The sequence below is a fragment of the Littorina saxatilis genome, linkage group LG16, assembly GCF_037325665.1.
Source record: "Littorina saxatilis isolate snail1 linkage group LG16, US_GU_Lsax_2.0, whole genome shotgun sequence".
Lineage (NCBI taxonomy): Eukaryota > Metazoa > Mollusca > Gastropoda > Littorinimorpha > Littorinidae > Littorina > Littorina saxatilis.
The window spans coordinates 33,396,415-33,414,059 of NC_090260.1; the positions used below are offsets into that span (position 1 = coordinate 33,396,415).

The following is a 17,645-nucleotide window of genomic DNA, read 5'->3' on the forward strand; positions in this document are numbered from 1 at the left end:
TGTACACGCAAGCACAAGACCAAGTGCGCACGGAAAAGACCTTTAATCCATGTCAGAGTTGGGTGGGTTATAGAAACACGAAAATACCCAGCATGCTTCCCCCGAAATCGGCGTCTGCTGCCTGAATGGCGGGGTAAAACCACATAAAAATCTACTCGTGCTAAAAACATGAGTGAACGTGGGAGTCTAAGCCCATGAAGGTCACATTTCAAAGTCACAGCATGCAAATGTTCGCTGGGGAAGATGTTCACCTCTGAAAATATTCACTGAGCTATCAAGAAAATAAGTCGTGAGCTCATCAAGCTATGGTGTGATCTGCAGAAACTGGTTGACAACGTTCTTTCCCATTTGTTTGAACTTTGAACTTGTGACCTTGTGACCTATTAGAAATGTTTGTTTGAAGGCTGAATGAAGTTGATTCAGTCTGAACTGTTTTTCCAGAACCTCTTGAGAAAAATGCAGGAGGCCCCTGCACGGGATTATGTGAGGACCCAAACGCTATCTGCGAAGAAAACAATGCCACCTGCATCTGTCTGCCGGGCTATCACATCGACAAACTGGATTTCTCTTGCAGTGAGTTTCACTATGTGTTTTAGCAGAAAAAAACCGTTTCTGTTCGGTCAAGGTTTCAACCCTGTACTTTTTACATTTAGTCAAGTTTTGACTGAATGTTTTAACGTAGATGGGGAATCGAAACGAGGGTCGAGGTGTGTGTGTGTGTGTGTGTATGTGCAGAGCGATTCAGAGAAAACTAGTGGACCGATCTTCATGAAACTTTACATGAGAGTTCCTAAGTATGATATCCCCGGACGTTGTTTTCTTTTTTTGGATAAATGTCTTTGATGACGTCATATTCGTTTTTGTGTGAAAGTTGAGGCCGCACTGTCACACCCTCTTTTTTTAATTAAATCGATTGACATTGTTGTCAAGCAATCTTCGACAAAGGCCAGACTTTGGTATTGCATTTTAGCTTGGAGGCTTAAAAATTAATTAATGAGTTTGGTCATTAAAAAATTAAAAATTGTAATTAATTGTTTTTTATAAAACGATCCAAAAAGGATTTGATTTTATTTTTCATCATTTTCTGATTCCAAATACATATAGATATGTCATATTTAGATTAAAAACCAGCTCTGAAAATTAAATATATGAAAATTATGATTAAAATTAAATTTCTGGAATCGATTTAAAAACAATTTCATCTTATTCCTTGTCGATTCCTGGTTCCAAAAACATATAGATGTGATATATTTGAATTAAAAACAAACTCAGAAAGTGAAAAAGAGCAGAAATACAGAAAAGCGGGCTATCCTGCTCAGCGCAACCACTACCGAGCTATTCTGGCTAGTCAAATTCAATACCTTTGCCACGAGCGATGGACTGACGATGCAACGAGTATACGGTCTTGGTGAGAGAAAATAAATGCAGTGCGTTCAGTTTTATTCTGTGAGTACGACAGCTTGACTAAATGTTGTATTTCCGCCTTACGCGACTTGTTCTATAGTCTAATTGGCCCAAATGTCTTCATCTGAGGACAGCAGTGCTTATATATTGTATCCACCCGGCTAAGAGATTGACACACTGGGTTTCACTTACAGTCAATTTCACCAAATTCCGGAAATGAAAAACGGTTCAGTTTAGAATAGGAATCGGTCCTTGTTCGTTTTTTATTCTCTTTGTTTTTGGTGAGTACGTTTTCATTGTGATCTGGTTCAGTTTAGGTAAGTACAGTCTGAACCATGTTTTTCTTATAGTAGATTGACCAAAATGACTGAATCCGTATGCTTTCTGTGTGGCCGGCCGGTGTAGTCGGGAAATAACACTGCAGGAAAAAAACACTACAACAGTGTTTTTCCCCCAGTAAAATATCACTGGGAGTGTTATTATCCTAGGAAGATTACACTCCTTCACCCAGGTAAAAATGACTACGCCAAGGAAATTAACACTACCCCAGGGAAAAAAGACTGCTCTAGTTTAAGTGTGCACTTGCAAACAAAAATGATTAAAATTCTTTGAGAACACGTTTAACACTCGCATGGAACAACCCTGTGCGCACAGAGGTTCACCAAATACATTCTCTCTTGGGTTTCAGCTCTGTTGTCAGGGTTGTGATCGAGCCACCTTTGAGTATACACGCTGATCGTGGTGTTCAGGTACATGGCAGCTGCCATGAGCTCTGTTTCCGTAGCCCAGATACCATTTGCTGCCATCTTTCTCGATCTGAGGTATTCTTCTGTGTCCATACCAATATAACGGCCCAAAATGTCTTCGTTGTGTTTGATGGTTTCTATAACTGCGCGTCGGATCTTTTCATGAAAATCTTGAGACCCTGCGACCTCCAGGCTTAGCGCTCTGAAAAAACAGTTCCCGTCACCAATAATTGTTTCTGTTTGACGCGGAGCACCCACTTTCGTTTTCGGTCTGAAGGGCATTCTTTTAGCTGCGGCTAACCCCAGAGTCTTGCATTTCAGTCTTCTCCATGTGGAGTTCGTTGGGGGTAAACTGCTTTGGAGGCGCAGGGTCAACCCTAACAATGTGTGGTTCTGATGAACGGTCAGGTTTCACCCGTTTGGAAGAGTCATAAACAGGTTCGGCTCTGTTCTGTCGCTTTCTCTTGCTTGAGCACAATTCACCTTTCCCGTCTTGCATCAACTGCTGATTGATGTTGACGTAATCAGACGATGAACTCTTGGGAACACTAGCACTGGCACTGCAGGAAGTGTCGAAAATGTTGGCGTCGTCAGTCGATGAACTCTGCGGAACACTGGCACCAGTATTCATTGAAGTTTGTGGACCGCAGTCGTTTGCAGCTTTGTACGGCTTTAGATTAACGCCATGTACTGCTTGCTTTAAGATTGTGCCGTCAGGGGTTTTCAAAATGTAAGTCTGATTTTGATTGACAGCATGTACCACATAGGGACCTTGCCACGGAGCCTTCATTTTCCCCCCTTTCCTATCCGCGCGACGCAGATTCCACAGAAGTACCTGCTCATCCACCACAAACATTCGCTTTTGGCCGTGGCGCTCTTCGTAGTCACGTTTCTGTCTGTCTTGCGCCTGAGTGATGTTCTCTGAAACTGTGTCTTTCATGACAGTGGACAGCTGCCTGATACTGTCCAGCCTTTGCTTGATATCATCAGGACAAGACGTGTCTTCACAACCTTCGAAGACGCTGACATTAACGTCGTTGCCATCGGTGCTGGATGAGCAGATGGGGTCAATTTCGTCCCCAATCGGTAGTCGGGCTTGTCGGCCATATAGCAAAAAGAAAGGGGTGTACCGTGTGCTTTTCTGTGCGCTCGTTCTGAAGGCAAACAACACACCTGGTAAAGCATCAACCCAATCTTCTTCATCACGCAGAGTTTTCAGCAGCGAAGACTGGATTGTTTGGTTGTTTCTCTCAACATGTACAAGGCCATTGGCTTGTGGACGATAGGCGCTTGTTATATTTTGTTTCACTCCACTCAGCCTGTGAAGCTCAGCAGACACTTGATTCACGAATTCTCTTCCCTGGTCATTAATCTGTATCTTGGGACACCCGTAACGACAGATCAGTTCATAAAGGAACCTTGCAGTGTCTTTTGCCGACTTTGATGGCAGGGGCTTGGCTTCCACCCCGGCCATTTCGTAAAATAGTCCACAGCAACAACGATACTGCTGAAACCACCTGGAGATTCTGGCATTGATGTGATGTCGATGCCGATCTGAGTCCATGGGGAGGATGAACAATTCACGCAGTGTTGTTTTCCTGGCAGTCTTATTTGCCGCCGTAGTGGCAGTGTTATTTTCCTGGCGCCAGTGTAATTTTCCTGGGAAAATAACACTCCCCTTCCGAGATTGCAGTGTTTCTTTCCTAGGAAAAATACACTCCCAGTGTTTTTTTCCTGGAAGTCTTTTATGCCTCCTACACCGGCTATTACATCGGCAAGCTGGATTTCACTTGCAGTGACTTTCACGCCTGCTTTAGGTATATTGTAGTCTCGATGCGCCTTTTGACTCTCTGGGTATTGTTATGGGTCGTTTTGACTCTCTGGGTATTGTTATGGGTCGTTTTCTGATGATATGTAACAATTTTGCAAGGCGCGTTTGTGAAGTATATCCAGCTATTCTATTTTTGACTCACCTGATTCATCCGTATGTCCGTGGACAAACAACTTAACATTGACAGGCATGGGGATTGTCCGCCGAACGGCGGATTTCCGCCGAATTCTTTTTTTGTTCCGCCGAAAATGCAAAAGTGTCCGCGTCTTCAGTTATAAATTTTCCGCCTTTTTTACATTATTCAATTCCCATGCCTGATTGAGTTTATCTCGGATGTTTTTTCAAGCTTGACCTCTGACACTTTGCACACTTTTAGGATTTAATGATCTCACGAAGTGACCCCAGTTTGCTTGACCCTCTTCATATTTTGGGGTCACAGCAGGGTCAAGTTCGTTTCATACAGATTTAACGTTGAAGTTATCTCGGATGTTTGTGAACCTAGAGCTTTGAAACCTTGCACACTTCTTGGGTTTGATAAGCTCCCGAATTGACCTAAGTGTGATTGACCCTCGTCAAGTTTTAGGGTCACAGCGGGTAGTGGAATCCTCCTTTTAGACCGACAAAACCCTGAGAACATCAGGTCTTATAATGGGGGTAAACTTACAGAGGTTATGAACAGATCATCTTAGAAAACAGGGTCTTAAAAATGTCTTATCGGGGGTTTGGGGTCTTAAAAGGAAGGGCGTCTTGTAAGGGGTTAGGTGGTTCAGGGAGGGGCGGGGGTAACGAAGGCGAGTTGTGTGCAAGCATTTGCTTTTCTTGTTTTTCATTGCGTCTGTTTCAGAACTACCGGTGGGAGAATTCTGTCATGGTAAGACAATATCTTGCGAAACAGGAACAGTCTGTGACGTCAGTCGCACATGCAGTGAGTACACATGTAAAGTTCAACTGGGAGTCTTGCTTCGATTATCTCTTCTTGTCATATAGCAGTCTAATATCTAGTTGAACAGTGCTTCCTGTTATTTTTAATCAGTGGAGAAAGGATATTGTTCTAAATGTGTGATGCACGATGTGTAATTTAAGTTTCATCTTTATATGTCATGGTACGATGAGGTTTATTTTGGTATTTGTGAGGCATTCCTGAATGTTTCCATTTTTGACTCACCTGAGTAATTGGTGAGTTTTAGGATTTATATGTGTCCGTCTGTCCGTCCGTCGACAAAAAAGTTAACGTTGAGGTTTATATCTAAGATGTTTTTCAAGCAAGACCTCTGCTACTTTGCACACGTATAGGGTTTGATGATCGCACGAAGTGATTCCAGGTTGGTTGACCCTCGTCAAATTTTAGGATCACAGCGGGGTCATGGTCGTTTCATAAAAACTTAACGTTGAGTTTATCTCAGAAGTTTTTGAAGCTAGAGCTTTGAATCCTTGCACACTTCTAGAGTTTGATAATCTCCCGACCTGACTTAGATTGATTGACCCTCCTCAAGTGTTGGGGTTTTAGGGGGACATGTTCGATTCATAATAACCTAACATTGAGGCTTTTTTGAAGCTAGAGCTTTGCAACTTTGAACACTTAAACAATTTGATTATCTGCCAACATAACCCTAGTTTGGTTTACCCCCGTCATATTTTGGGGTCACATCGGGGTCATGTGTGTACAAACTTTCCGTTGATACTTTTGCTTTTTTTTTTTTAGCACCCAAACAATCTTTTCACTTGCTGTTTAACACTTTCACTCAGAAATATTTACTCTGCTGCCTGCGGTTAAGCTGATATTGCCGTTTTTAGCAACAAAGTGATTTTTTCTAAAAATGCATTTGTCAAAATATCTGAGCTACTTTGCCTTAAAAGTGCGTATAGCTGTTGCCACTTTTGGGTACCTAGAAAGGTTGTTTCATAGACTATATGCATTTGTCTGTCAAATGAAACCAAATTTGGCCCGGGAGTACCGACTGTGCATTAAAATCGGCCTGAGAGCCCTGTTTATTACTCGTCTAAAAACATTTGGTGGATGTTGAGTATGTCAGACTAGTAGACCGGCACGGTTGGCCTAGTGGTAAGGCGTCCGCCCCGTGATCGGGAGGTCGTGGGTTCGAACCCCGGCCGGGTCATACCTAAGACTTTAAAATTGGCAATCTAGTGGCTGCTCCGCCTGGCGTCTGGCATTATGGGGTTAGTGCTATGACTGGTTGGTCCGGTGTCAGAATAATGTGACTGGGTGAGACATGAAGCCTGTGCTGCGACTTCTGTCTTGTGTGTGGCGCACGTTATATTTCAAAGCAGCACCGCCCTGATATGGCCCGTCGTGGTCGGCTGGGCGTTAAGCAAACAAACAAACAGACTAGTAGTGATGGTGGTTGGAAGGAGGTTGGGTGTTATGAAAGTTTGAATATGTAAAATATTCTTAGGTTTGAATAACTAAATGGATTGATACAGGTCACATAAGGAGTTCTCGTGAACATAATATCATGCAGCTGGAACAGGTCTCTTTTTTTTTCGGGGGGGAGGGGGGGTACCGGGTGATTGAGGGGGGGGGGGATAGCGTCATAAGCAGTGGATTCCTTTTTTTAAGACCTACACAACCCTGAGAAAATCAGGTCTTAAAATGGAAAACATGCATGTTTGTGTTCATGTTTCCAATCCCTGAGACTTTAACTGTAAAAGTAGGACCTTTATCGTGCGCTTCCGTGCACACGGGGTTGCCAGTGGGAACACTGATGAGTCTGCAGAATGTAGATTCTAGGACACACAATCCTCGGCCAACTCGAGATTCCAATTCACACCGATTGCAACACGCTGGTTATTGAGTACGAAGGGGTGTTTTGTTTTCTCTATTATCAAACATTCTATGCAGTAACTGCATTTAACAAAGTTTTGACTAAAGGATTTCAGATAGACTGGGAATCGACACGAGTGTGGTGGCTTGTGTGTGATTGTGTGTGTGTGTGTGTGTGTGTGTGTGTGTGTGTGTGTGTGTGTGTGTGTGTGTGTGTGTGTGTGTGTGTGTCTTCGTGTGCGAGTGTGTGTGTGTGTGTGGAAAGCAATTTCTGGAACACTTCAAAATATATCTTATTATTTCAGTCATTTCTAGTAAAGTGTTGTGTGGTACAATTCACAGAACTTGAAGTGGGGGAAAGCTGCCAGGGAAAGAACCGAGGGAACTGTAAGCTGCACACTGTCTGTGCAGAGGGAAACCTATGCCGTGAGTTTCATTTAATTATCAGACGTATCAAAAAGGTTTCTTATATGAAACGATCAGGGCCTCCCAAACTAGGCATCCCTGCGTCCTATGAAGCCGGGGAACGTACTAGGAATTCCTAAAGGGGGTCCCGCGACGCACAAACATGACAAGAGCGAGTCCCCAGATGTACTAATTTTTTGTTTGCGTGCGCTATGTCAGGATTGGTTTTCAGACAGTAATCATCGTCTATTTTCCATGCAGAATGAATACGAAAGTACACATTGCTAGATTTTGAAGACGAGAAGTTTTTGCCAGATCTACACCAACGCAAATTGACGGAGAAAATGAAACCGATATGACTAATTAAAAGGATTTGCAAAGGTCGCACAGAACTTCTAAAAGTCTTTCTGGTCAGGGGACCCTCTAAAGGTCCACCAAAAAAAACACAAAAAAAACTGACTGCGTGCTGGGGTGAATTGGAATTTTGAGAGCAGAGAGCACACAGAGAGCTAATTGTTGGTATGTGACCAAGTGGAGGGATGGGTCTTGCCGCAAGTTAAATCCAGGTCAGGTATGAGATGGTGAGCCGAACGGGAGGAAGTGAGACTTTCATCAGCTCGTGCAAACTCCAGGGACTGCACAGCGTAAACAGGCCTGGGAACCCACACGATTTCGCCGTAGTTTGTACGCTTGACAGTCTAAACAGGCCTGGGAACCCACACGATTTCGCCGTAGTTTGTACGCTTGACAGTCTAAATAGGCCTGGGAACCCACACGATTTCGCCGTAGTTTGTACGCTTGACAGTCTAAACAGGCCTGGGAACCCACACGATTTCGCCGTAGTTTGTACGCTTGACAGTACAGGCCTGGGAACCCACACGATTTCGCCGTAGTTTGTACGCTTGATAGTCTAAACAGGCCTGGGAACCCACACGATTTCGCCGTAGTTTGTACGCTTGACAGTCTAAACAGGCCTGGGAACCCACACGATTTCGCCGTAGTTTGTACGCTTGACAGTCTAAACAGGCCTGGGAACCCACACGATTTCGCCGTAGTTTGTACGCTTGACAGTCTAAACAGGCCTGGGAACCCATACTATTTCGCCGTATTTTGTACGCTTGATAGTCTAAATAGGCCTGGGAACCCACACGATTTCGCTGTATTTTGTACGCTTGATAGTCTAAATAGGCCTGGGAACCCATACGATTTCGCCGTATTTTGTACGCTTGATATAATTTTCTAACAGACATGGGAACCCATACAATTTCGCCGTATTTTCTACGCTTGATAGTCTAAAATACGATCACTGCGGTCAGTGGAGAACAAAAAACGACAAGAAAAAATTCTTCACACAGTTTTTTCTAATGATTAAATAACTTAATAACTCTGCTTTTTATCATGGAATCATCAACCAATTACATCCCCGCTAAAGTTAAGTATGCATTACATAGAGATATATATTGACAGGTTAGCTGAACTGCTTTAACGAGAAAGAGTGTGTTTAAATAAGGTTTTATTTCAGGACTACCTCTTGGCGGAGACTGCAGTGGAGCGATGAAAAGTAACTGTGATGTCAGCACTGTCTGTGACGCGACGGGGGTCTGCAGTGAGTATAGTGACTGAATAACGCGTGCGTTAATTGCTGTCACACACAGATGATTTGTTGTTGTTAATAATGTGATGGTGTTAGTCATCAACCCGATATTTTGTTACAGCTACGACTTCTAGCTGACATAGAAACGGGTCACTTTGTTACGCTAATTAGTCAAAATACTCAAATAATGCAAATAAAGATACCGATATATTATAAGATTTTCCCATTCGCTGTGCAACATATTTTACTGTGAAACTTTTAAGAATACAACTAACAACTAAAATGACGCAAATACATTTTTTTGTTCTTTCTTTATTTGGTGTTTAACGTCGTTTTCAACCATTCAAGGTTATATCGCGACGGATTTTTTTGTTATTACTTTTCTTTTGCTGTACATCCTTTCAGAAGGCCTGTTTACATGGGGAGGAGTGTGTCTTGAATATGTTAGTATACCTATTAGCTGTGTTTCTTCTCTCAGAAAAACGCGTTGGAAGCGTGTGCTCGACTACCAGCATCATGCCTCTGTGTGTGTGGGGAGCGAAGTGCGTGGATAGCACGTGCTTGTGTGACACAGCAAACACCTATGAGGACATCGACACACAAATCTGCTGTACGTATAAACACACACAGCGATCAGAAAACAAGAGAATACATTTCCAGCACACGAAGGGCTGTTGCACGGATATGTTTACTTTGGCAAAGTTGCCGTAATGACCGGCCATAGAAGTTCTGGCAATGTTGGAAAGCAGAAAAGGCCATGAAATTCCGCCATTTTTGGGGCGAATTTGCTGAAAAGGCCATAAGAATACCGCCTTTTGGGCAAATTTGCCGAAAAGACCATACAAAATCCGGCAATATTCGCGCGTTTGCTGAATTGGGAATAACAGTGTCAGCCATTTTGGCCATACAAGATTTGGGTAAATGTATCCCTTTTGCTGAAATTGCAAAAGAAGTTTCGGAAGTGCTGGACAATTTGCCAAACACTTCTTTTGAAGTTCTTAAAAATGTCTTCGATGGATCCCAAACTTGACTTCTGTAAGACTTCGCGAAGCCTTTTTACCCAAAATTCGGTGCCCAAAGCATTGTGCAGCGATATATAGGTCGAACGAATCAGAGGCTTTACTGAAATTCGAGCACTACTGATGTTAGAAGCGCAAAACATGTGTTTATTAAGCATGTTTCATTGCATGGTCCTCCCTGCATACACGCTCATGTTGATACTTTGTCCACACTGTCACGTGCAGGGGTGGGACTCGTGGACACAACTTACGAATTCTGCTGGAGTAATCTATTTTTCCGCGTCATACTATTGCCAGTATTGTATTTTGAATACATGGTTCATTACGTAAATATGCACCATTACAATGCTATCATTGTTGTGTGAAAGTGGTTTTTTTTTGTTTGGTTGTTTGTTGTTGTTGTTGTTGTTGATTTTTTTTTTTGGGGGGGGGGGGAGTGAGGAGAAAGTCTTTTTTACCTGATCCAAACAAATATAATTTTACTTTCAGAATGCACCAAATTGCACAGATTTTAATGTACCATTTACAAAAAAAATCTCCCTAGAAAAAAGGTATTTCCTCTTTTTTCATCACAAGAGAGTCCCATCCCTGCACGAGGAATAACAGCATCTTTTCTATTTGACACATTACACAAAACGTTAGTGGCGTTGCCGCACTCAGTAATATTTGTTTCTGGATAGATTTGGCAGACTAATGGTATTTGGTCAATCTTATTGTCTTTGGGGCATTTTCTCAAGGAAATTAAGGCTGCTTTCCCTGGGGATAGCATGCAGTCGCCAAACACATTATTCCTGCAAGCGTACGTGTATTCATGTTTCCAAGCCCTGAGACTTTCGCTGTGAGCTTGGGATCTTTATCGTGCGCATGCGTGCACACGGGGCATTTTGGACACCAAGGGGAGTCTGCACAAAGTTTTCTCTGGGAAATAAATCCCTCGCCAAACGAGGGGGTCCAACCCGCGTTGATAGTGACTGTCGTATCTTGCATTCTTCCGCTACTAGTGGGGAGTCAACACAATTTTCAAGCCTGTGCCGCTACGGACCGAGCTATTTCCCCGCCTACAAAATGAACACAACATTACATTACCACTCTGTACAGTAAGATATGCCAGGCTGGTTTATGTTTTTACAGATGAAGGATTTCCATATCCAACGTTGCTGCTTGTACAGATATGTGGCGGTGGACATGATTTCTTAATAAATAGGAATGTGCCCAAATTGAAGCAATACTAAAGTAACGTTCTGATTAGTACGTCTTATGTTATCCTTCCCTTCCTTGACAGGGAAAGGACACAGAGCTGTCTTCTGAAAGTTAAAGATAGTATACCGAAGGCGCCATTTTGAAAAGTTTTCTGACGATTTGGACCTTAAAAAGTCCAAGAGACATTTGCTGTACTGAAATTTAGAAACACCTTCAATTATTTGCTCAAAACTGCTCCTAAACTATGCCAAATAATTAAATGAATTTTAATCAGCGAGCGGTTTGCTTCGCCCAGCTCTACTGTCAAGAGTCCGGACTTCCGGTCGTCATCATTATTGAATTTAGTTTTCATATATACCCATTCGTCAAAGCAGATTAAGACCGTTGGATTTAGGAAATCAAACTACACCCACATTCCACACATTCGTTCCCGTTCCCGTACCGACAAAGGACGGCTGCCACAACAATGGAACGCTGCGTAAACGGCCGTTTTGGGCATCTTTGAGCAGCGTCTGACCATAGTGGCAGCCGTCCTTGGTCGGTACGGGAACTGGACCTAGAACGGTTGTTTGGAATGTGGGTATGACAACTCAGTGTGTGAGAGCGTTACCGTTGCGTTACCGTTGTTTTAGGTTCCTTTAACGATCCAAGCGTTCCGTTAAGGGGTTAAGGTTCCATTACCGTTCATTTTGATCGGGAGGGGAACGGCTACAATTTTGAACATGCAGCCCAAACTCAACCGTCCCTACCGACCCTACCGTTCAAAGCAGTTCCGTTAACGATCATTTACGTTCCATTGTGGTTCCCTCCCGATCCCTCTCGTGTACGCACCGTTCCTTGGTCGGTACGGGAACGGGACCTAGAACGGTTGTGTGGAATGGGGGTATTACAGTCTAGCTTACGCATGCAAAATCCGTGCCATACAGGGCTAAAACGCTTCGCACAACAGAAACAACACAATGTCAGTTGGAGAATATCACGGTCTGCAATGAATACCAAACAAAGCATTCAGATTTGAAAAAAATAGAACGCTCAAACACTTACTTTGAGACCTTCCTCGTGTGGGTTGTTATATATTTAACTCCCAAAAGGAACTCTGTAGCACCCGTCTCAATTTCAAATCTGTCTCTCCAGGAATACCGCACGAAATACTCAGGGTCGAAATTAAGGTAGGACAAAAATAAAGACGCACGCAAAGAACGTCACAATGTGAGTTAATTACAGTCTGGGATGCCCACTCAAAACACAGCCGTTTTCAATTTGAGAAACTCAGCGCTCAAACGTTTATTTTTAGGTATTCCTGGTGTGTGGTCACATACTTACAACCCATCGACCTCAACTGTATAGCTATTGGAGAAATTTGATATTTTTTTTTATTAGTGAGTATTTTTACGCACATACCCTCTCCTATTTGGGGAGGCTCATGGCGTTTACAATATGCCGTGTGAGATGGAATTTTTTTACACATTATATCACGCATTCACATCGGCCAGTAAATCTCAAGCTACAGTTTTCTTGTTTGATATAATCCCTTTAACCCTGAAGTCATGTTTTTTCTCTGTCAACAGTCCCAAAGAAAGGAAAGCCGGGAGGGGAGTGTGATCCAAACAACGGGTCGAGTGCCTGTGAAGACTCCCATTCCGCATGCAGTGACAAGAAGAAATGTCAGTGTCTTCAAGGCTATGTTATTTCAGAGAACAGTACTTGTGGTAAGCTTAATTGTGTGTTTGTGGTTGTGTGTGTGTCTGTGTGTGTTTGTGGTTGTGTGTGTGTCTCTGTGTGTGTTTGGATGCTCAGCAATTCTTTAAAAAGTACTGAACATATCTTTTTGAAACTTTACAGATAATATCTCAAGTCGTTTTTTATATTTTATTTTAGGATAAATGTCTTTGATGACGTCATATCCGGCGGTAAAAAGAAGTTTAACGGCACTCTGGCGACCTCTTTTTTGTTGTTGTTAAAAGGTTTGACTCGGTCCGGACAATGGGATCGCATTTCAACTCGGAAGCTTAAAAGATAACAAATTAATTTGTTCAATACAATTCTCGACATTCTAATTATAAATAAAAGTTTAACAACAGATGAAACAAGGCGCGTTAAGCGATTTCAAAACATTTACTCACTCCGTCGGCCTGAAACTAAATGATCAACACTGACAACCGAGGAGTATTTAGTCTCCAATGACGACACGTGTAATTACTTCGCTAGCCAAAACTAAAAGACCGAGACAGGCTCCGCTGGTCTCTACGATGCAGACTTTCTTTAATTTTGAGCACATTTTCGTCTCGGTTTTGGGGTTTTGGCTAGTCAAGCCTCACAAGTTGGGATGATGGCTGATCCCAGGTTTTCAGTGTTGGTTTATTTTAGATTCAGGCCGACAGGTTGATGTTTTCATATCACTTCACATCACGTGACTTTTTCATTCTTTGCTTGTAGTATACAAACATTTTTTTATTCCCGAGAATGTTTTTTTTATTAAAGAGAGTTCAATAATTATCTCTATCTGCATACTTTAAACACAGAAATCGTCAGATTATCTGGGAATCGTTTTGCTATGTAGCTATTGTGATGTAATTCTAATATTGTCCATGTTATTCATGTTATCCAAATGTTGATATGTAACTATTGTGATGTGATTATGATATTGTCCATGTTATTCATGTTATTTATTGTGATATGATTCTAATAAATTATTGTCCATGTTATTCATGTTATCTATTGTGATGTGATTCTAATATTGTCCATGTTATTCATGTTATCCAAGTGTTAATAATACAACTATTGTGATGTGATTATAATATTGTCCATGTTATTCATGTTATCCAAGTGTTAATAATACAACTATTGTGATGTGATTATAATATTGTCCATGTTATTCATGTTATCCAAGTGTTGATAATAGAACTATTGTGATGTGATTATAATATTGTCCATGTTATTCATGTTATCCAAGTGTTGATAATACAACTATTGTGATGTGATTATAATATTGTCCATGTTATTCATGTTATCCAAGTGTTGATAATAGAACTATTGTGATGTGATTATAATATTGTCCATGTTATTCATGTTATCCAAGTGTTGATAATAGAACTATTGTGATGTGATTATAATATTGTCCATGTTAATCATGTTATCCAAGTGTTGAAAGCCGGACAGCAATGCTCGGAACCCGCAGACAAATGCATGACAGGCACCCGCTGCGAGGGAGACATATGTAGTAAGTCATTTCGTTTCATCACAAGTCAATGAATACTGCAAGTTGATATCACTGTTCATTGGCTCTATCGACGCCCGTTTTTAACCGCTTGCTTCCCTTTGTATAATAAACCGTCCATCGTCGTCCTCTCGTATAAAATCCTTTGTATGTCATTGAGAATTTAGGATTCTGTGTAAGGAGATCATGTTATGCAATCGGCGATTTGTCAATGCATTTCAGAGCCAGGCAACAACATAATGTTGGTCACGCTTGAAATTAACGCAACTTGATACAGTGTATTGCATTCCAAACTTATACGAAGTGAACCGTAGCATATATGGTCAGTTATTAACTTAACTTCCCTCGAACAGTGAGATAAACAGAACAGGACATACATACTGACTCGATCCCCACGCTCGAGAACTCAAGTGTAGTATTTGAAGTTGAAATCTCACTCGCCAACCGTGCGACAAAATAGCTTAGTTGGTAGCGCTTTTCCTTTCATTGGTGGTCACGGGTTCGATCCTCTTCTACCAGATTTTTTTTTTTACTTGGAAAAAAAAGAAAATTTGAACAGGTAATTCTTATATTTTATTCATTTTTCGATCAAATTGATTGAAATCTTCGACAAAGCCCGGACTATGGGATTGATGATTGCATTTCAGCTTGGAAGCTTAAAAATTAATTAACAAGTTTGGTCATTACATATCTCAAAATGCTAATTAAAGTGTCAGTTTAGAGGAACGATAAATTGTTTTTAAACTGAAGGTGAGGCGATGGTATTTAGGACTGGACAAGGATGGTGAAAAAGGGGGAAGGAATGGAGATAGCGGATGTGGGCGGGGCCTAGAAGTAAGGAGGGAGGGGGGAGGGTGTTGTAGTGGAGGTTTTGGCGCCAAACTTTCTGGCAAGGGAGTGCCAGAGGATACACGCGCGCTCTTGCATTAGCGGCAAAGCAGCGGCAGCAGCGGCAGCAGCATTGAAGTGCGCGCATCGGAAATTGAACATTATTTGGTGATCATGTCCGAAATAGAACAATGGTGTAAGGAGTCAAGCCTTCCTTCAGCGGTGACCAGCGTCCTCGTCAAAGAGGGGTTCGATTCGTTGGCGGCCCTCAAATGTGTCGAGCCGGAGGATTTGGACTCCCTGAGTGCCAACATGAAAAGGGGGCATCTTGCCCTGCTTTGGGCAGGGATTAAAACCCTGCAAGCAAAAGATGGGGGAGGCCCCATGAGCAACGACACCGCCAGAGGTGCCAGTGGTTTGGCGGAATTGTTGGGGCGACTCAACATGGACGGTTCGCCAGTGACGCCGGCAAGACCCAAAGGTGAGGGATTAAAAATCATCGATTTTGTTTCATCCTCGTTGGCTGTGGAGGAGGAGGTGTCTCTTGGCGGAGGGGTGACAATCAAATTACCCAATACAAAGCCGAAGTTAGATCGGGTGTCACCCTCCGCCTGGATTGTGGCAAATGCCAGAATCATGGCCACACTCCTGTCCCGGGATAAAGACTTTGATGTAGCGGCCTATCTACGCTACACAGAGATGGTGGGGGAGTTAGGCTGCCGTTTCACCTGGCAGTCTGTGCTCATCTTCGACGACGAATATCGACAGCGTCAGGCGGCCGACAAATTGTCCTGGGGGACCGAAGCACCACACCTGGCGACAGTTGTGCTTCGGGAGCGGGCTACGCCAACCATCAAGAAGTCTGGCGGCAACGGCGGAGCCAGTGGCGCGCATCGACAGCGACCGACAGGACCCGGGGGCAAAGAGGTGTGCCTGCAGTACAACAAGGGGTCATGCGCCTATGGTCCACGTTGTATCTACGAGCACGCGTGCAGCAGCTGCGGCAAGGACCATCCCACAACCCAGCACTCAGCGAACCCTGGCAGCCACCCCCTGATATAGGATCCAGCACAGCAAATTGTCTCTACGGCCAAGGTAGGCCCCAACCACTCTAGTCCTTATGCAGCACAGAACCCTGACAATTGTAACTTTCTCTGTGGTAGTTCTTCCATTAGCGCAAAACTTCATATTTGGCAAAATGAGCTGGTAGATGATAGCGATAAGCCCTTTTTGTTGGATGGCATAGAACACGGTTTTCGCATTATTGCAAGAGGCAGTGTAGTAACACCAGTAGAACATAAGAACCACAAATCAGCGATACAGCATAAAGTAGCAGTAGAGCAGGAACTCATAGATCAGATAAATAAAGGAAACTACGTTATTGCTTCAAAGAAGCCTACCATAGTTAGTGCCTTGGCAGCTATACCAAAAAACGATAAAGAAATCAGACTCATTCACGATGGCAGCAGACCTTATGGACAAGCAATGAACGATTACTCAATACCGGAAAGTGTTAAATTTCAAACATTAAGAGATGCCTGTAAATTAGCAAAGAGCGGATATTGGTGCGCTAAAGTTGATCTTCAAGCAGCATACAGATCTGTGTGTATCCACCCAGAGAACTATCAGGTAACTGGACTCAAATGGGTTTTTGGTGATGACAAAACACCTACTTATCTTTTTGACAGCAGACTGCCGTTTGGCAGTAACGTAGGTCCCGCTCATTTCCATAGGATTTCACAGGCTGTGAGACGGTGTATGATTAGACGAGGAATGAGTGGAGTAGTGGCCTATATTGATGATTTTTTGTTAGCAACAGAAACAAAAGAAGAGTGTGAAAAAATGCTTTTTACCTTGATTAGATTACTCAGAGAATTAGGATTTAACATCAGTTGGAAGAAAGTGGTGGGGCCTACCCAGCGCATCACCTTCCTGGGGGTGGACATTGACACCCAGGCCTGCACACTGTCGTTGGGCAACGATAAGATACAACAGCTACGACAGAAGCTACAGCAGTTTCAGCGGAAACAACGCGCAAGCAAGCAGCAGCTACAGAGCCTCGCAGGCTCTCTCAACTGGGCGTCATGTGTGGTTCGGGGAGGCAGATTTTTTCTCCGTCGCATACTTGACGCATAAAAACCTTTGCAGCAGAAAAAGCACAAAACTAGACTTACAAAAGCCTTTCATGAAGACTTGCAATGGTGGTTGGCTTTTCTTACAGTGTTCAATGGTACCGTGTATTTTCATCAACATGCTACGCAGCATGTGTATGTCGATGCGTGCAATACAGCAGCAGGAGCCTTTTACCAAAGTGACTGGGTTTATACTTGTTTTGAAAAGGACATTCCCGCAGCAAAAAACCTGCACATAAATTTCAAAGAAATCATTGCAGTCGTGAAAGCAGTTGAACGCTGGTCGCACTTGTGGGCAGGAAAAAGCGTGGTTTTCCACACTGATAGTACTGTTGCTAAAGGTGTCATAAACAAAGGACGATCGACGAACACTTACGTTAATTGTCTGTTACGAAAAATGGCGTGGGAATGTGCTAAGACAAATTGTAATATTTCTGCGGTGCATGTGGCAGGATCGGTTAATATTATGGCTGACAGTATATCACGC

The 17,645-nt window shown here is 42.9% G+C and overlaps 1 protein-coding gene across 1 annotated transcript in view; it reads left to right on the plus strand.

The window, feature by feature from the left end:
* LOC138951359 (protein draper-like) overlaps window positions 1-17,645 on the plus strand; it is a 72,706-nt gene that overhangs the window by 38,846 nt on the left and 16,215 nt on the right. Inside the window, exons 9-15 of the mRNA XM_070322976.1 lie at window positions 442-573; window positions 4,826-4,906; window positions 7,106-7,189; window positions 8,691-8,774; window positions 9,241-9,372; window positions 12,550-12,690; window positions 14,124-14,201. Of these exons, the coding sequence (XP_070179077.1) occupies window positions 442-573; window positions 4,826-4,906; window positions 7,106-7,189; window positions 8,691-8,774; window positions 9,241-9,372; window positions 12,550-12,690; window positions 14,124-14,201 (732 nt within the window). The remainder of the gene's footprint in view (window positions 1-441; window positions 574-4,825; window positions 4,907-7,105; window positions 7,190-8,690; window positions 8,775-9,240; window positions 9,373-12,549; window positions 12,691-14,123; window positions 14,202-17,645) is intronic.